The following is a 20,790-nucleotide window of genomic DNA, read 5'->3' on the forward strand; positions in this document are numbered from 1 at the left end:
ATTCCATCGTCACACCGCAATAAAAAAGACAGGAAACCACGAGATGTTTGTGGGCAAGAAGGAAAACGCTTCAGGTATGGAAAACTTTTAAGCTGGCTCATGTACGGGGCGAGAATTCACTCACTCATTCCTTCTCTCTCTCTCACACTCACTCACTCACACACTCACTCACACACACACACAATTATCTCAGCACGTTCCTGCAATGCTTGAAACTAACGAGGAACACCCTCTATCGGACGCTCCCCCCGCGCACTCAACAACACCCCCCACCCGAGGCCCGGGAACTGTTCCCAAAGCGGGAACGAACGCCCCGCCTTCCGACCTTCCATCCTATTCTATGCCACGCCTAACCGGGGGGCGGAGCCAGCCCTGCTGCAGTTTATCCCGCCCCGGAGCTTTTTCTTCTTGAGCAATCCGGCCACTGAATCCACAAAACGAACGGGAGGGGCGGGGAGGGAGAAAGGAAAGGCGACCAACTGAGGGCGCTTCTTGTTCAAACCAACCAATAGGCACAGGGCGTCGCAGGAGACTGACAGCCCAGGTCAGGTGCAGCCCCTGCCAATAAGCTCATGCTTGTGAGGTTTGACAGGCGCACGCAGGCACTGGAGAAGAAGGCGAGAGACACCCGTCAGGCTCTATTGTTGGCGCGCGAGGCGCTTGCCGAGCGGATCGAGCTGGCAACGGCAATTTCCTGGGATTCATCAAATCGCTTAGAAAGCCCGGCTAACTTCGGCTGCTGAGGAGAAAATCCCGAACCTCTTCGAATTGGGGGTAGGGGGCTGCTCGTGTTTTTGTTTGGAGTTCTTTTGTGCGCCTCTCTTCCGAAGCCGTTGCGAAAGGTAACTCCGTGCGCTTAAAGGAGAGAAAAAGACAAAAGAGTAAAGGGAGAGTATTTCTTCCTTGGCTTTTTCCCCCCTTCCTCTCTCTGTGCTGTAGCTCTGTGGCTTCTTCCCCCAAGCCTCCCGTCCGCTCTTGCGGTGCCCGAGCTGTTTCCCACTTTCAAAACATCCCAGGCGGTGTGAGCCATTTCCAACACGGTCCCCTTCCAGATTGTGGGTAGGTCCTATTTGCCAGGGATTTACATTTTGGCTGGGGATGATGGAGCTTGTCCCACGTTTTGTTGCGCTCCGTCTTCCCTACCGCTCGTTTTTCTTGTGGCGTCTTCGAAGATTGCGGCTGCATTTCTTCTACCTTTTTGGAAACGCGGCTGCTTATTTTATTTTTTTTCAAAAGCCAGGCTCCGCTGCTTTCGCTTCCTTCCGGCAAGCGGGCGCTGCGTTTGTTTGTTGCCGTCCTTAAAAGAGCGGAGAGGAAGATGCACCTTGGAAGTTTTCGTCGGAGATCAAGAGGAGGGAGCGGGGAAAGGAGCGGGGTGGGCGGGTGGGCGAGTGAAACAGATACGCGCACCGGAGGTTTGTCCTGATCTAAGTTTCCGTGCGTGGATTTGCAAGTTGTGCAACGACCGTGGTTGCTGTTGAAAAGTGCGAGGCAGCCGCGTGGATGAAGAGAAGCGGCAGAAGGCTCGAGCTGCTGTAACGGAAACAACGGAAACGGTTTGACAGTTTTGCGGCCGCCTCAATATTGATACATTGAGAAGGGGCGGTTAAAGATGAAGGTTTGAAGTAGCGAGGGATGATGGGGTTAAATTAACAGTTCTAGGCATGTTTAATTTATAAAGAGAAGGAGGGGAAATCACGCCTCCTAATTTGGAAATCCTACCCTGGAGAGACCTAGATTCCAATTCCTCTTGGCTCATTTACAAGTCAGTCTAACCTATTTTGCGGGATTATTGTTGCGAGGGAAAGAATTACTTTGTTTTCAGGGAAATAATTCTGTGAACTCTTTTAAGCCACTGAAAGTAAATGTGGGATTCCTGAAACTCCCAGGAGATTAGTGGTGACATATTGTGTATCACTTTTGCCCCACTGATTTTCAGCTCAAGAGCCCAATGAGGTACTCAGTGAAATATTGTTATTGGATCATTTCTGGTTTCTACAATCTTAACTCAGCAATTCTGAACCACATAACCTGTTTTCTTTAGGTCAAAAAATGTGCATGGTGCTGCCAAAGTACTAAAAGAGATGACAACTGTTATTCCCATATGAGGGGAGGGGTTTCAAAATTGAAAGTGCCATATTTTGAATACAAGACAGAATCAAAATACAGTCTGATATTACACTTTCTCTCTAATTTGTCTTCTTTAAAATGTTCTATTTTAGCAAATTGAATTATCTTGAATTATCTAGGACCAGAGTGTTTAGTATATTTTAATTGGTTTTTTGTTTAATTAACATTTGTATTACATGTATTTTTTATCGTTCGCTGTTCACCGCCCTGAGTCCCTCAGGAATAGGGCGGTATATAAATTTAATTAATTAATTAATTAATTAATTAATTAATTAATTAATTAATTGACCCTGCTGTTAAAAACAATAGGGCAATTTTTGCTCCATAGGGTCTCAGTGATTTTCTTTCTCAGAGATTGAAGCATAAAAGTTAAGGGGAGATGGGGAGAAGAACAGATCTGAAAGATGTGAAGGAAAGGAGGCCAGCTTGAATCCTGGGATAACATACTTGATTTGAGTTGAGCTGCCTAATTGAGATGAAAGGAGGCATTTGTATTTTCTTTTACTCTTGGGAATTTGATACAAATTTTCTTTGATTTTGTTCTTTGCTTCCTACATATTTGTGTGTGCGGGCGGGGATAAAATTATGAGAACGAATATGTGCTATAACAACAATTACAGCTGCTATAAAATCCTGACCACCACTAGTGTAGCAGAGAGGGATAACGCAAGAGCCTTTTGCTTTGATATAGTGATGGTCCAGAGCAATGTTTCTCACCCTTAGCAACTTGAAGACGTGTTTACTTTTAACTCTCAGAATTTCCCAGTTCAAATCTACACATCTCCAAGATGTCGTGAGAAACTGGTCTGGAGTTTTCCAATCCAGGTAGCGTGTTGGGAATAACGAAGAACAGGAGGGGGTGTGGAGAATGGCAGCAGCATAGCTTATGATTAAGCAAGGGAAACCCTCTTGTAGATGTATGTCATTTGACTTGCTGAACATTGGAAACATTTCCCAGGAGAACAGTTGTGGTGTAAGAGTAGAAATGCAGGCTGAGGCATGATAGAAATATAATTAGAAGATTAATGATGTAAATGTTGATAAACAATTGCTAGTGAGCAGACTTCTGACTTGATTTGCTTGTGGCAACGAGCAGGGAGGGAGGTTTTTTTTAACTGAGTTAAGTGAAGGATAGGCACAAGGTCAGATCTTGATTTTGCTATTTGGTTTTTTTCCGATCTCAGCAGGCAAATCTGCAGGGTGACTGACGCTGTATAAATATAGTTGTTGCTGTTGCTGCTGGGGGTGGGACTTGACGCAGTTCCAGATCGGCCTTGTCTTGGCTGGAATATGAACTCTATTTTGCCTTGCCCAAAAGCTCCACTGTTTCCAGCCAAGATGCATTTGGTTCATGATGCACTGATGGGAGTATCTCATGAATTTGTCAACTGGCTAGAAATTGAGCTCACATGCCAGTGGCAGTTGGAATGTGATCCTGCAACGTAGTTCAATGCAAGAGCATTGGTCCCCAGTGCCTTTTGATAGCAAAAAGAAATGAAGAAAAATAAATCCTCAAATCAAGCTGAGATCCTGATAAATGTACACAAATACAGTCATGCTGGTTTGTTGGCGATAATACTGGAGTAGTTTGACATTATTTTTGTTTCTGTTGTTACTGTTGTTTATTTACCAAATGTATTTGTCTACATCTATCAGGATCTTAGCATGTGCAGATGACTGAGACAACATTTGAAGTAGTCACTCAGGTCTTGCAAAGATGTGCCTGCTTTGATATTTCAAAAAGAGTTACTTCATTGGCTCTATCACATTTTTTAAAGGATTTCTTTCAAATTATTTCTTTCAAATGATTTGTATAGTCTGAAGTGGCATTTAGTAACTTAGACTTAGTAACTACTAGACAATCCATGCCCTGCTGGGTCATTGTTTCAGAGGGATTTTCTTACCTAGACAGAGAAACAGAATGACTACAGGTGGGCAAAAAGCAGTGGGAGTGGAAGCTATGAGGTGCCCAAGAGATGCTGCATGGATCTGGGAACACACGGGGTGGTGCATTTGAAGAAGACATTGTGGAGGGGGGGTGGCACAGGTTGAGCCCACAGGACAGTGACATGTGCCAGGAAGGATGTATTTTCCCTTCCCTTTCCACAGGTAAATGGCTGCTGCTGGGGGGGGGGAAGGAATGAGGGATTGCAAGACTGGCTGGGAAACTCACAGAATGTTGAAAATGAAAGTCATATGACCACAGCTCAATAGCAGCCAGCAGCACTGGATCAGCCATAGTTTTCCATATTTCATCAACTCAAGACACATAGGTCAAGGATTTGGACACTTTCTATAAAGTTAGGCTATTTCAGTAACTTGACTCAAAAATTGTTGCCCTATGATCCACCAATTTGTCTAGTTAAATGCCATGACAGTGAGAGTTTTAGTAGTATATAGATTATTTACTTCAGATAAATGGAACTTCCCTGGCTAAGAGCAGTATACATTAGAACAATGGTACACTATGGAACACGTTAACTGGGATTCTTGGAAGTGAGTTTTGCAAAGGATTCTGAAAATCAGGAAAGTGGAATATGAGCAACAGCAAGATTCCAGTACCTATTTCATTTAGGTAGCAGTTATAGAGGAATTGGCTTGGTCAATAGGAGAAAAAATGCTAACGTTTGTGAACTTTTCTTCGGGATTCAGTAAAACTGTTCAATCATAAACTGTCTTCATAATACTTATATCTGATGTAAGTCCTGATGTTTTCTTTTTTGTGCTGCTTCCTCTAAGAACCTTGACACAAGTGTGGAGGCGGCTCTTATTTGGTCATGTCTCGACGAAGTCAACGCATTGGTGGGACTTTTCGGAGTTATCAAAGTGAGGATACTGGCAACAGTAAGATCAGTGGACGAAGTTCTCTGCTAAGTGGGCCTCAGCCCCTGTTTATAGAGAATCCAAGCAGGTAAGTTGGAAGGAAGGCAGAGGGAGACACCCCCACGTATGCTATGTATGAGTTATAGGGTTTCTACGTCTTTTGAATGGTAAAATTAGTTCATTATTGCTGTTTTCCATACTTTCAGGTTGAATCTGATCGTTCACCCCAGTCATTCCCAACTTATTATCCATTATCAATGTCAGATTCTATTCCCATGATTATTAGAATTATAATTCAAAATATTTAAAAGGCAGTAGAATAGAGAAGGGTCTGTGGCATGAAGTAGAAATAGGATGAGGTATTTTGAACTGTAGTATATTCATAGTTGTCTTTATTTTTTAATAGAACTCAACTAAGCTCAGATTGAATTCACAAACTTTAATTTTAACAGGCTTTGGTTTTTGTTTATATACAATTCTGTCTCACTTTTTATAAAGAGATTTTCCTGTATAGTACTGAAGATTTGTCTTGTGTTAATAGTAGCTGGTATGATCGGATTGTGAAGTAGCAGCAACAACGAATCTGGCTCTAAATAGAACAAAGTGCATCATTAAAGATTGCACTAAACAACTTCTTAATTTGCTTTGTCCCTTCTACATTTACAAATAATGGGTATTTTAAGAGTTTTCAAGATATTTTTTTTTTCATCTGGAACCATTTCAGTACAGTACAGTAGCTGTAATACACAAATAGCCAGTGTGTAATTTTTTTTTTTTTAATTTGATTTATATGCCGCCCTTCTCCGAAGACTCAGGGCGGCTTACAAAGTGCTCAGCAATAGCCTTCATCCTTTTGTATATTTATACAAAGTCAGCTTATTGCCCCCACAAACTGGGTCCTCATTTCACCTACCTTAGAAAGGATGGAAGGCTGAGTCAACCTTGAGCCTTGGCGAGATTCGAACCCTGCAGTAATTGCAGGCAGCTGGTCTTAAGCAGCTTAATAACAGGGTGCCTTAAACCCTTGTACTACCAAGGCTCTAATTGGTTTTAATCAGGAAGTTTGTTTTTTAAATCAGTTTTTTCCGATCTGGTTGGATTACCATTCCTTAATTTCCATATAATTCTATCTAGTTGTCTGACTGAAATTGTGGGAGTTGTAGCTCAGCACTCCTCTAGTAACCAGAATAGGGAAGGCTACATTAGAGCACCTGGAAAGCTCCCATTCCCATTAGATACTTCGATTCTTTAAAAAGAGAAAGGAAAAATAAATAGATAAACATTTTAAGTGCTAGAGCAGGGGAATTAAATTAGTCATCATTGCTAATATAAGAAATGATTATTATACAGTATTGACGATGTTCATGCCACTATGTTCCATTTGAAATAGCAATGGGAATTGTAAATGGAGAAAAATAAATATTTTCTCATGAAAATGTTATGTTATCTGTAGAGGGTGCAGTCAATTTCTTTATCATAGTCTTGAATGTTCTTGCTGGGAAAACTAATGACAAAGGAAAACCATAAATACATGTTCAGTTGTATATATGGAGCTGTAGATAGAGGCACAGAAGAGAGTTGGTGACATAGGGAGAAGCCAAATTTGGATGCATAATTCTTTGTCTCAGAGAGCTAGTTTTAGTACAAAAATGCACAAATACTTGCTTTTCTTACAAGTAGCCATAATGAAATGTGGGGAAAGACCCCCCCCCCAATCAGTTGGGAATTGTAATTGCTTCTTAGGAGAAACTAAAAAATAAGCCATCTGTGAATCTCATGTCACCCTTCATAGCCCATTTTTGCAGCCCCATTACTCTTCAGAATAGCCCTGAAAAAATTGTGAGCTGCAGTTTTTGGGAGAGAGGCCTCAAGGAGAATGATGTTAAAAAGGGGCACTAGGAAACCTAGTGCATCATTTTAAAAAAAATATAGCACTCTCCCCTCAAAAAATGAAAAGAGGGATCAAAGATTTTGACTTTGCCCAGTCTAATAACATCACTTCCTACACACTGCTGCAATCCTTACAGGTGGATCTCTCTGTTGGTGCATTGCCTCCGCTTGGTTAAAGAAGTGTGGGTGGATAAAAAGAATGTTACCATCTTTCTGTATTTCTCCCACTTCCTCCATACCCATGAACTTTAAAGAAAAATGTTATACTCAGAAAAAGCTGCTTGTGCTATTTTATTCTTTCCTTGGAGTGTGGTAGAAAATTCACCCCAAAAGTGCCAATGTTTGGAGAGCATCCAAAGGATTGTTTTATTAATTCCAAAGCTAGCAGGTTACAATGAGTCATTGCAAAGAGCAGAAGCTGCAACATTACATAAATCTTATGTAGAATGTTGTTCAAATACTGAGTATGGAGCTACATAGCAGAAAGCCCCAAATACAAAATAATGGCTTTACAATTGATAAAGAAACAAGATAACCACAAAACAGGTATACTACTATTTATGGAATGTGAAATCATTAAAGATGCATTCCTAGAAAGAAATACTGTATAGTATTTTTGGTGTATGAGTTGAGTGAAGGCTTTGGTTGCTATCCTAACAGGCAACCCTGCATTCACGACCAGAAATAAGGAGGCCCAACAACTTATATCCTTGTGTTCTGCCTCCACTCGAGGACTTAATAGTGTAATAAATTAATAATTGGCAGACACATATTACCACAGTTCAAATCATTATTAAAGCATGTTACATGAAGGCTACAGGAAAGGGCATTAAATAAATGCAATATGCAGTACTATAAACATATAAGTAATCATGACCATGGTTATAAAAACTGATTCAATCCAAGTTCTTATTTCAGTTCACCACTGGAGCAATCTGCATGTTTCTTTTAATTCTCTGTGAAGCAAAGTTTCTGGATAGTTCTAGTTTCCTCTTGCATTCAATGTGTCATAAACACCTCACGGGCTATTTTTTGAGCTCCTAGCTATTATATAGAGTAGTGTGTCTTCTGGATGAATTGGATCAGCATCGCTCCTGGTCATGCTTATTGGGAATTTTGGTCTCAACATATTTGGAGGGACCCAGCTGGGAAATTTGCTATAAAGTGTTGGTGGACAGGGAAATGGCCTCATTTGCCCAACCTATTACAATTGTTCTGTTCCATAAATGAAGTTGCATGTGACTATGCGGAAACATCAACCCTTCCCAATATGCAGTTCAGGTGAACTGACAGACAATACTACAGCTTTGTAATTAAACAAGGCAAAATACAAAGCAGACTAAAAGGAAATTATGTTAGAACTCATTAAGTAAAGAAAGATGCAGTTGTTACATCACTGTAACCTTTTCCAATCCAGCCTCATCCACATGCAATGGGATGACAACTTCCAGAAATCCCAGCTTTATTTGAACCTTGTACCAAAGACATTTTCACCACTTCATTTAGAGTGATCAAGTTCCAACTTGCAATATCCTCAGGAAAAGATTGTTTTTCCCTCTTCTTATCTCTTTCCCATTCAATTCTACCCTTAGGAATGTGGATTCTATAAAGTGATAGGAGTTTACTAGTGCTATTTCTAAATAACAGCATTTATGCATATGTACCAATGCATATGCAGTTTCATGTTCTTCATCTAACCATCTAACTTATCAATATGCCATTTCTGGTTTCTTCTCCTGCAGTCGAACCCTGAAAAGGAAACCAAGCAGTGTGAAACGTCTCTCTCCTACACCTAGCCTAGGACTCAATTCTGCTCCCCATACTACCTCCTATTACAGTGAGTCTGTCATTAATGAGTCTTATCTAACTGATGACAGAGGATTTTCTCTTAAAACTAATGCAACCTTTGATGAGCCATTGGAAAGCAGTTCTTATTGGAGTAAGTATTTCTCTGAAATGTTCTATAGCTTGCATGTTCTAAAATATATGGAGGGCACTTGCTTAGGAGAAATAAGCTGCAAAGCAACAAATTGGGAACTCATAGCCCTTCAGATGTTTTTGAACTGGACTAGCAATTCCAGTTGGGGCTGATGAGAATTGGCATCTGCAACATCTGTAGGACCACATAAGCTTTTCATTCTTATTGGCTCTGCATAGTCATTGTACAAATCCCCAATTGTTTTTCACCTGTTATCTAATCTTTCAATTAACTCTGGTCTGTAGTTAGCATAATTCATACCCAAGTTAGAATATTCTTCTGCATCATCTAGTCTACATGGGGCTTGAACCTATTTCCAATTTGATGCTCTTGGAAGACAACATTTGGAGTAAATCTGTTGGCCTTTAAGATCTCTCAGGGTCCTTTCTTGTGACTTACACTATTTATACAGAATGCTTCAGAGAGTTCATTCAATCTTTATTTCTTGTATGCTGTCAATATATTTTTGACATTGTATCATTTTTTTCAACTGGTGCAATGGATATCAGCCAAATGATTTTGGAATATTATTCTGGCTGATGAAAGTTAAAGTACAGCAATACCTGAAAGGCCATGCATGGTCTTCTCTGGATTAGTCGGTGGGGTTTTGAATGCAAGACAATATTAAAGATGACTGAGGGAGAATTAGGTCAGGACTTGTGCTGAAAATCCAGCAAAATGTGGCCTTTGAAGCAAAAGAAAGACTATTCAAGGGAAGCTGGTTGGTGGAATTCTCAAACATCTAATCAATTAATATAAAATGTTGTACATCTTGATGGTGACGTAATCCATCACCTGCATCATCAACAACAATTATTAAACATGGACAAGAAGGGGAGGATAGAATTAAAAAAAAAATATTCAAGGCACAATGGAGATAATCTTTAAACTCTCCTGCAATTTTCACTAAGTGGTATGCTTCATTTGAGCTTGTCTAAAGTTGATGGTATCTAGTTTCATACAAGCTTTTAGTAGGAAATGTATAAAAAAAAGATTGAGTTTATTTTTAAAATAAATTTTGTAATCTGGTCAGGTGAGGATCTTTCACCGAGAAGAAGAACAGGTATAGGGGGCATCGAGTCCAATAAGAAAATCAATGGATTAGGAGACAGGAAGACATATGACACCTATGGTTCTTCATCTGGTTATTCCTCTGAGGATGACTATACAGGTATTGGGAAGCAATCAGATGGGTCTCCTAAAGGAAAAACATTGGGGATAGAATTTGTTAACATCATTTACAGCCAAAACTGGTTGGCTTGGTAAACTAAAGTAAGCCATCAGTTAACAAAAGGCCTGATGAACTCCTTGAACTGCACATATTGAAGTTTCCCTCAAGGCTGTGCATACTTAAAACCTGATTTCTGGTTCCACCACAAGTCCTTGTTATTCCACTCATCACAGAGGAAGTTGCTTGTCTGTTACTTTTTTTAAAAAAAAATAAGGATGTTATTATATTTTTCAGTTTTTTAAAAAAAACACCTGGTGCAAAATTGATCTGCAGATTGGTAATGCAGAGACAGTATTAATAGTTACCATCTCCATACAGTTGGCAGATGATGAGTTTAATTTATACAGAGGAAAGATTAACAACTATGGTTGCAACCTGCTTTCATAAATCAGACAAACTCAGCCATCAAAACAGTACAGCTGTTAATATTTTATTTCTGCTTTAGATAGATAAAGTCAGGGGTGAAATGCTCCCGGTTCGGACCGGATCACCTGATGGTGGCGGGTGATTCAGAGAACCGGTAGCAAAAATCCCTGCGGGCCCCCCACCCCCCAATGCCCAGCTGAGCCGCACGATTATCACAGGCTTTTTTTTTTTTTTTTTACTTTTAAAAACATTTTTTCTACAACCTCTTCCGACGAAAAAATGCTTTTAAAAATTAAAAAAAAGCCTCTGATGTTCGCGCGGCTCAGCTGGGATCATCAGAGGCTTTTCAAAGCATTTTTTTCTGTAACCTCTTGGCCAAAGAGATGGTAAAAAAAAATGCTTTGAAAAGTCTCGGACGATCCCAACTGAGTTGCCTGATTGGCAGAGAGGTATTTTTTAAAAAGCCTCTCTGACGATCCCAGCTGAGTTGCCTGATCGGCAGAAAGTATTTTTTAAAAAGCCTCTCTGATGATCCCAGCTGAGTTGCCTGATCGGCAGAGGCTTTTCAAAGCATTAGAAAAAATGCTTTGAAAAGTTTAAAAAAAAAAAAAAAAGTTGGCCACGCCCACCCAGTCATATTACCACCACCACCACCAAGCCACAGCCACAGAACCGGTAGTAACAAATTTTACATTTCGCCCCTGGATAAAGTAACTGGAGGAAACTACTGGATCCAATTTGGCCAATTCCTGGGTTACAAGATTCTTGCCAAAGGATCCAATCTGGATCAGTCACCAGAACCAGAGATTTAGTCTTCTGAGCTTTCAGACTCATGCTGGAGCCCATCCTCAGGGAACTTCTCTCTAACAGAAAATGTGCTTTGGTCTATTCGGTGTGTGGTATTTATATGGTGCCTATATACACTGCTCAAAAAAATAAAGGGAACACAAGCAGAAGACATCCGAGATCTGAATGAATGAAATAGCCTTATTAAATACTTTGTTATTACATACAGTAGTTTTGTGTTCCCTTTAGTTGTTTGAGCAGTGTATAAACTACTGTATGTAAAGAACAAAGTATTTAATAAGGCTATTTCGTTCATTCAGATCTCGAATGTCTTCTCCTTGTGTTCTCTTTATTTTTTGAGCAGTATATATTTATATTTATACCAGAGGTGGGTTTCAGCAGGTTCTGACCAGTTCTGGAGAACCGGTAGCGGAAATTTTTAGTAGTTCAGAGAACCGGTAGTAAAAATTCTGACTGGCCCCACCCCCATCTATTCTCTGCCTCCCAAGTCCCAGCTGATTGGGAGGAAATGGGGATTTTGCAGTAACCTTCCCCTGGAGTGGAGTGGGAATGGAGATTTTTCAGTATCCTTCCCTGCCACTCTCACCAAGCCATGCCACGCCCACCAAGCCATGCCCACAGAACTGATAGTAAAAAATTTTGAAACCCACCACTGATTTATACCACACACCAAATAGACCAAAGCACATTTTCTGCTAGAGAGAAATTTCCTGAGGATGGGCTCCAGCATGAGTCCGAAAGCTTGGAAGACTACATCTCTGGTCCTAGTGACTGACCCAGATTGGATCCTGCAACGCTATCCTGGGACACATATATTTGCCTTCATTCTTGCTACACACCGTGGAGTATGCATCAGTTTGCATCAGTGCCCTCTATTAACTGCATGCAATGCTTTGAAGTGGGATGTGGGGGAAATCGCTACCTTAACAGCACCTTTACCTGTTGTTAAGCTTAGGGTAAGATGGATGTGGGCCATTGTTAAACTGGGGCTGACAAGACAGAAAGAAAGACAGAAAAAGAAAATCAATGATGACTTGTTAGCTGACAAAACTATCTGCTTCTTGCAGGTGGTTCTTCCATGGACCAGAATACATCCAATTTTGGATTCAAGGGTGTCCTCTCCAAAGTAGGGTCCTTTATTTGGCTGGTGCTTTTAGCCCCAGGTAAATGGAAAAGTGTTCTTAGAAATTTGATTAGTTATTACACATGTTAACAAAGGAAGCTATATAGCTGTGTTTATGTCTCTGTGCTGCATTTTCAGTACTAATTTATCTGATATGGACTTCTTCAAAATAATGTTGAAAATATTCATTTGGAAGGGATATAGAGAATTATATTAAGAGATAGCCAGAGGCTTAGAACCAAGTATCTGGAGAAATTCTAATTCTTCAGATTCATTCTTTGAGATTAATTTGTCCAAGAATGCAATTCAACTTGGAAAATTTTTATTTAATGTTTTGAATAATTTTTAAACTGTCCCGAGTCATTGGGAGTCAAGGGGCATATATACAATATGTGTAATTAATAATATCTTGCGGGTTTTTGTAAACCACCATTTCTGCTATTGAATGTGCAAATACAGCTTCTGAGAAATAGAAATGTAGAGGAAGGGAAGAGATGAAAAGAAAACTGAGCTTTTGCTCTTTTAAAATTTGTTCTGGGTTTTTTTGCAGGACGGTTCTTTGGTTTGTTATACTGGTGGATGGGGACCATGTGGTATCGTCTAACAACTACAGCCTCTCTCCTGGATGTCTTCATTTTAACACGGTTAGTGGGAATAGAATTTGAAATATAAAGGGATGTGGCTAACTTTGATTCCTGGGTGGACTCGAAAAGTAACTGAAAAAGGGGGGAATAGAAGAAATTCCTGCAGGTGCACAGCTTGGAGTATCCCTAAATTCACCAGCATTTTAGAATGTATGCATGTTTTTCTGCTACAGCCCTGTTTCATTTAATAACTATCTAACCATGCTTATCATATGCGCAATCCAACAGCAGATGTTTAAGAGCTGTGGGAGGGACTTAAAAGTTTGAAGTGGCCCAACTCTACTGTGGTTGATGATTGGGCTTACACGTTTTGCTAAATATTTTTCACCATTCAATAAACTATGATTGACTGGATTCATACAATACTAAACCATATTCCATGCAGTTTACAAACCATACTACAATAGCTGAATCTACCCAACACATTAAGTAAAAAAACACAAGCAGACTATAGTTTCATAAACACATTGGCTTAGCTGGTTGGATGAACCTCGCCATTATAATTAGTCATCTGTGGCTTGCATCTTAGTATATTATATGTATGGTTAAATAAACAACACAGTACAATATGTGAACCAGGTCTATCTATTTTGATTACTTTCCAATATTAACTGCAGCATTTATATTTGATATGATGTCATCATGCCAATACCATAATATGAAGTTGGGGTGTAAACCTCATTTCATTGAAGTTCACATCACATGTTCTATTTTCATTGGCAAGATGAGGCAGAACTGCTTTGCTTACAATGCTTGATTTTGCCTTGTATTAATAGTTTGTTCTCTCTCTCCTGTTGTTTGGGGCCCAGAAGCTATCCAGTGTTGAAGAAGATAATGTTATTTATGCTTCTGTTTTTGCTCCTGAGCTCTGTTGGTTATGGTGAGTTTCACATTTGCCTTTGTCTGTACCTCTTATAAAGTATGGGATGACATCACCCTGAAAGTAGTATTATTTTAGATCTTATATTTCAACATGTGATCCTTTCTGCAGACTTTTGCCTAACATTGTGCAACCTTTGAGAAAGGAAGGAAGAAAATGGGGGAAGGGAAACATTTTTTAATGCACTCCTATTTTTTTCTCTTCCTCTATAAAAAAAATCACTTCCTCTATAAAAAAAATGAACTTCTGGTTAGGAGAATCTGTGGTTTCTTTCATGACATTTGAGCAGATAAACTCAGCTGGAAAATTTTAATTAGGAAAACAGCGACCAGGAAGAATTGGGAAGTCTTTCCTTCCCTTTTACTGTTCTTATTCTCAGGAAAGCATTCCACTCAAGCAGTGACTTGTCCCAAACAAAATGAGATAAAACTGTTTATTGGTACAGATCTGGAATCAAGTGAGTCCAAAATCTTGCCACTCTTGCAGATAAGCACTTAGAGATTCTTGGCTTGGCTTCAGAAATATGGTTAACAATGCTGAAACTAATGCTACTCTGCAATAATAGGAATCAGTTGTCAGGGTCTTATTATATCTTCATTTTATTGAGTGACTTTTAAAAGATTAGCCCTTCTTTAATTGTTGGCTTCTTCTCTGAGACAGACATGTGGGAATGAGTCTCAGGATCCAGCTGAGAATACTTGTGGGAGGAATTCCGGGCCCATTTCTTAAGAATTATAGGGCTTTGGTGCTTCCCTGATACAACTGGAAGCTGAACTCAAAAGGGCTCAGAATTCTGCTTTTCTTCCCAGTGTGGTTGATGCTAACATTATTGAAGGAATCTCTTTTTTAAGGTTTCTATACTATGGCTGCTTCCTTCTACGTTATATCTTCTTTCCAATTTATTTATTTATTTATTTATTTTATTATATTTCTATACCGCCCTTCTCCTGCGGGACTCAGGGCGGTGCACAGCCGAGATATAACATATAAAATTTAAAAAACAGTTTAAAAACAATTAAATAATTTCAGCCCAGTAATTAAAATAACCCAATTAAAACCAAATTCAATTAAAACTGAGAGGATGGGATCAAGCCAGCCCAGCTAGATGGAACAAGTGTGTCTTCAGGGCCCGACGAAAAGTCCAGAGGTCTGATATCGTGCGTATCTCAGGGGGCAGGTCATTCCAGAGGGCAGGCGTTGCCACAGAGAAGGCTCTCCCCCTGGGGGTCGCCAGCCGGCACTGCCTGGCCGACGGCACCCTGAGGAGGCCCTCTCTGTGTGAGCGAACCGGTCGGTGGGAGGCTATCGGCGGCAGAAGGCGGTCTCACAAATACCCCGGCCCTAAGCCATGGAGCACTTTAAAGGTGGTCACCAACACCATGAAGCGCACCCGGAAGACCACAGGAAGCCAGTGCAGCTCGCGCAGGAGAGGTGTTATATGTGAGCGCCCCGTTGCTCCCATAATCCCTCGCGCGGCCGTGTTCTGGACCAACTGCAGGAGGCTGCCTAAGTTGTGAGCCCTCTCCGTGGGGGCCAGTGATTCGCCCCCAATAGCCAGCGATGGCACCAGCTGGCTATATCGGGACGCCGGAAGCCACAGCCACTCGGTCTTGGAAGGGTTGAGTCGGAGTGTTTCTCCCCATCCAGGCCCGCACGGACTCCAGGCACTGGGACATCACTTCAAGGGCATCGTTGGGGTGGCCTGGGGTGGAGATGTACAGCTGAGTGTCGTCAGCGTACTGATGGAACTCCACCCGAAAGCCACGGATGATCTCGCCCAGCGGCTTTACATAAATGTTGAACAGAAGGGGCGAGAGGACCGACCCTTGTGGCACCCCACAAACAAGGCGCCTCGGGGTCGACCGCTGCCCCCACACGGATTGCGACCGGTCCGAGAGGTAGGAGGAGAACCACCGCAGGACGGTGCCCCCCACCCCCAGCCCCTTCAACCGGTGCAACATGATACCATGGTCGATGGTATCAAAAGCCGCTGAGAGGTCTAACAGGACCAGGATAGAGGAACAACCCCTATCCCGAGCCCTCCAGAGATCATCCACCAACGCGACCAATGCCGTTTCCGTGCTGTGCCCAGGCCAGAAACCGGACTGGAGCAGGTCCAGATAGACAGCTTCATCCAGGTACCGGGGAAGCTGCCGCGCTACCACACTCTCAACAACCTTCGCAACGAAGCGAAGGTTGGAGACTGGACGATAGTTAGCCAAAATAGCCAGATCCAGGGAGGGCTTCTTGAGGAGGGGCCTCACCACCGCTTCTTTCAAAGCGGTCGGCAGGACCCCCTCACTCAGAGAAGCGTTAACAATCCCCTGGAGCCAGCCTCGTGTAACCTCCCGGGAAGCCAGTACCAACCAGGAGGGACACGGGTCCAATAAACATGTGGTCGCGTTCAGCCGTCCCAGGATCCTGTCCACGTCCTCGGGAGCAACAGGATCAAACTCCTCCCAGATAACATTCTCAAGACCTGCCTCAGTCATCCCGTCCGGACTTACCCAGTCAGAGGCCAGGCCTTCCCGAATCTGAGCGATCTTGTCATACAGATACTGCACAAAGTCCTCAGCTCGACCCTGCAAGGGATCCGCGCTTCCAGATGGAGGAGGGAGCGGGTCACCCTAAACAGGGTGGCTGGGCGATTATCTGATGACACGATAAGAGCGGCAAAATAGCTAGATTTCGCCGCTTTTATCGCCACTAGGTAGGTCTTAATATGAGACCTCACCAGTGTTCGGTCGGATTCGGAGCGGCTGGTCCTCCAACTACTCTCTAGGCGTATTTTCCGGCGCTTCATCTCCCTCAGCTCCTCAGAGAACCAAGGAGCTAGGTGAGTTCGGTGCCGGGTCAGAGGCCGCAAAGGCACGACACGGTCCAAAGCCCCGGCGGCTGCACTATCCCAGGCGGCCACCAGGTCTTCAGCCGAGTCATGAGCCAGAGTCTCAGGAAATGGCCCAAGCTCCGTCTGTAACCTATCAGGATCCATCAGGCACCTGGGGCGGAACCACCTGGTCGGTCCCGCCTCCCTGCAGCGAGATGCAGCGGTTAGAAAGTCCAGTCGAAGGAGCGAGTGGTCAGACCATGACAAGGGTTCGATGACTATATCCCCTATATCAAGGCCACTCAACCACTGACCAGAGACAAAAATCAAGTCCAGAGTGTGTCCACCTATGTGAGTAGGGTCATGAATTAACTGAGTAAGGTCCATGGCCATCATGGAAGCCATGAACTCTCGAGCCACCTCAGACGTTTCACTGATAGATGGCAGGTTGAAATCCCCCATGACTAAAAGTCGGGGGGTATCAACCGCCACCTCAGCTATGACGTTGAGCAGCTCGGGCAGGGCCGTTGCCACGTGGCAGGGAGCCAGGTACGCAATCAACAAGCCCATCTGTATTTTGCAACCACAGCTCCATTTGATCAGACAATATCCATAATAACTGTTAATGAGCCACACCTAATGGCTAGAATCACTTTCCTTGGAAGACCAGAAAAATATAAATATAATTTTTAAAAATGCTTTGAAGAATTACATCCATATAGTGGTGTTTCTCAGCCTTGGCAACATTTCAATGCAGGGAATTCAACTCCCAGAATTCCCCAGCCAGCATATATCAGCAATTTGATTATGATTATATTATTTGATTATTTTACTTTTCTAATTATTTTAGGTGCCTGGTATTTTTATCCCTTTGGACTTCAACCTTCTATGTTTTCTTGGGGAACAGTGAAATTATTTCCCTCTGGCACCAAGAAGGACCAAGAAATGGGAGAGACTGCTGTATTTTCTGAGGTGTGTATTATGTGGATTTAGAGGGGTGTTTGTAGAGAATATTCATGTTGAATATCACCTATTGCAAAATTCTCATATTTGCTGAGAATTGGCAGTGCTTTAATAGGAATCACTAGGATTTCTTCATGTCATAAATGTAGCACAGACACTTAACCATCTTAATGTTATTTTGGTAGATTCTTTCAGACTGAAAGGTGGTATGTAATGGCTAAAAAAAATGAATTAGGAGAGCCCTAGTTTGAATATTGTTTTTGCCATGGATTTACTACACAGTCTTAGGCAAGGAATATAATCTCAGCTTCAAATCCTTCTATTTACAATTTATAATATTGATTTGATCTACAAGGATATTCCACAAATGTTAACTATTTAATGCATCTTCAATAATCAATAACAATGTGCAGTATGATATTAATATCAAACAAAAATATGTATACATCGGTGAGAAATTTGACTCTTAATTGGTTTGTTATCACATTTGTTTACTGCCCATCTCGTATTAAAGTGACTCTGGGCAGTTTACAACATTAAAAGCCATAAAACCATAAAATATAAATGTTTCTAAAAGCAATAAAAATAGAATTACAATCCAAAGAAAATTTACAGTTAAAGATGGGGAGAGAGCAGGATGAGTGGGGGGAGGGGAGATTCTTAATTCATCAACCATTTCCAGTGTGATGCTCCCTGGTATTCAAGCTCTTATTGAAGGTCAGGAGGGTGGGAGCTGATCTCACCCCAGAGGGCAGGATGTTCCAAAGGCAGGAGCCACAGCAGAGAAGGCACCTCTCCTGGACCATGCCAGCTGAAGTTCCCTGGTTGGTGGGCCGGCAGCATGCCCCCTCTGACAGCATGGATGAGCAGGGAGGTCCATTGGGATGTGATGGTTCATAAAGTAACTTTGTCCTGTGCCATTCAGGGTTTTAATGGTAATAACCAAACCCTGAAGTGTACTCAGAAGCAAATAAGCAGCCAGTGCAGCTCACGGAGCAGTGATGTGACTTAAACCAGCTTAGGGGCCTAAGAACTACCCACGCCATCAAACTCTGCACCAGTTGTAGTTTCCAAATGCTCTTCAATAGTAGCCCCATGTAGAGCATATTGCAGTAGTCCAAATGTAGATGATAAGGGCTCAAGTGACTGAGCGCAGACACTGCAATCCAGAAAAAGCCACACGTGAGTGTGTGTGTGTGTGTGTGTGTGTGTGTGTGTGAGAGAGAGAGAGAGAGAGAGAGAGAGATGTTAAATACTGTGAACCTCTATACATCTCAACGTAAATGTTAACATAATATAAAATAATCCATAATTTAAAGTGAATCATGAAAATTATACCAGGTCCTTGTGTTACATATTGGATCAACCTGGAAACCAGTGTAATGAAGAAAAAAATATTTCTTTCTCTCTAGTCCACAAGTGATCCAGGTTTCTACTTTTTTCATTGGCTGCAATTCACACAGAACATCCTGGATAATTCACTTCTGGAGATTATTAAACACTGGATGAAACTTCATTCTTTTTTCTTTCATATTGTCTCTTGATTAAAAGGGCCAGCAACAGACATTGTCTCGGCTCCAGGCACTGGAAAGACGTTTTGAGACCCTGGAAACTGCAGCTTCTATGCTAGAATTCCAGAAAAGAAAGAACACAGAAGGTGCCATCCTGTCACATGAGGATACCCTGGTGCTTCTGGATGGTCTGATGACTCAGCAAGAGGCAGCCATGAGAGAGAAGCTTGGCTCAGACATAGATCTTCATCTCCAGGTCAGGGAGCAAGGAGACCAGTTGGGACTAAAGGAAAGGTGCACTGTAAAAACTTGAATAATTGTGAACTAGAGCCACTAATTGCTCAAAGAATGTTAATCTCCAATTTCAAAATATGTATTGGGACCCTAACTAGAAGCTTATCAGACATTGCAGTCCTATTCTACCATAATCTATTCTAAACAGACTCTTGGTAGCTTACCATAAAATAAAATATAAGGTGTATAATACAAAAACAACAAATACCTAAAATACTTAAACCATTTGCAACCACTAAGTGATAAGATAGTTCAAATACCCACTGAAAGAATTCCATCTTCAACTTTTGGAAAGTGAACAGCATCAGACCTACAGTAAGTAAACCTCCAACTGTCAGGGTTCTGACCGATGCCCTAATAAAAGCAGGAGCCTCAAGCTAAGTTTCAAGAAAAATCCAGTTGTTTATTAGGAATACCATGTTGTCACGGACCAACTGAAGCTAGCTCTAACTTTACTCAGTTCGCGCCTTGTCTCTGACCCTGTTTCCCCCCCCCCCCCAGGTGTGTCATCAGTCACATTCCCCAACAAAGCAATTTCACAGGTCATAGAAGTCACTACCTTCAGCCGTTGTGGGTCTCCATGGAGATGGCCTTGACTTCAGCCAGCTAGGATGTGTTTTGTTTTGATTGAGGTGCGAATTCCTCAATGCAGCTGTGAGGTGCGATTCTCCATCCCCCTGCCTATGGCAACTTGGGAGCAGGTCAGGAAAGTTTTGTGAGTTGACACCAATAAGAGGTCATACTGGAAGGCTGGCCTGACCAACAAAAATGCTTCCAGCCTTCAGCCCCCTTGACTGTCACAAAATGGCGAACAATTAATTGTTTCTTGTGGCATAATCAAAATGATTGGGCCAATTTCAGGGGAGAGATTCAGTCCTGCAAGTAACTTGAGGGTCTTTATAGGTTACAGCTAGCGTTTGAAAGTGTACTTTCAAACGCTAGGAGCTATTACAGGGCCCAGAATGTAAGTATAATCTAATCCTACCAACTGCCATTGGTGAGCACTTGGGCCACTACATTTTGTATTCACAGAACCTCAACATTGAATAAACTTGACAAAAATTTCACAAGATAAAGAAATGCTAAGATTGCACTGATATTACCTGAAATCTCATAAAAACTCAGAATGAGATTGCCACCATTTCATAAAATTTGTATGTATACAGGCTCCTGGTATCTCAAACTATTGCTGTTTTTTGGCATAAGAACTATGTACAGTAATGTGAAAAAAGTTGGAGTCTAGATGAGCAGAAGAGAGGATTGCTTGTTATAATTACAACTTTGAGCTGAATTCATTTTTATATGTTAAAGAAATTTGAAACA

At 41.7% G+C, this 20,790-nt stretch overlaps 1 protein-coding gene across 4 annotated transcripts in view; it reads left to right on the forward strand.

The window, feature by feature from the left end:
- The window catches only part of SUN2 (Sad1 and UNC84 domain containing 2), a 34,733-nt gene continuing 13,943 nt past the window's right edge, over nt 1-20,790 (forward strand). Inside the window, exons 1-9 of one of the 4 annotated variants that reach the window (XM_070947753.1) lie at nt 1-74; nt 4,870-5,041; nt 8,586-8,782; nt 9,855-9,992; nt 12,293-12,388; nt 12,899-12,992; nt 13,802-13,872; nt 17,550-17,671; nt 19,214-19,429. In XM_070947753.1, coding sequence (XP_070803854.1) covers nt 4,908-5,041; nt 8,586-8,782; nt 9,855-9,992; nt 12,293-12,388; nt 12,899-12,992; nt 13,802-13,872; nt 17,550-17,671; nt 19,214-19,429 — 1,068 coding nt within the window. In that variant the 5' untranslated portion in view covers nt 1-74; nt 4,870-4,907. Of the gene's footprint in view, nt 75-644; nt 843-4,869; nt 5,042-8,585; nt 8,783-9,854; nt 9,993-12,292; nt 12,389-12,898; nt 12,993-13,801; nt 13,873-17,549; nt 17,672-19,213; nt 19,430-20,790 lie in introns of those variants that run through there. The other 3 variants (XM_070947751.1, XM_070947754.1, XM_070947752.1) reach the window with 3 other exon arrangements.

The sequence above is a fragment of the Pituophis catenifer genome, unplaced genomic scaffold, assembly GCF_029215685.1.
Source record: "Pituophis catenifer annectens isolate HBS135680 unplaced genomic scaffold, rPitCat1.0.hap2 SCAF_7, whole genome shotgun sequence".
NCBI lineage: Eukaryota > Metazoa > Chordata > Lepidosauria > Squamata > Colubridae > Pituophis > Pituophis catenifer.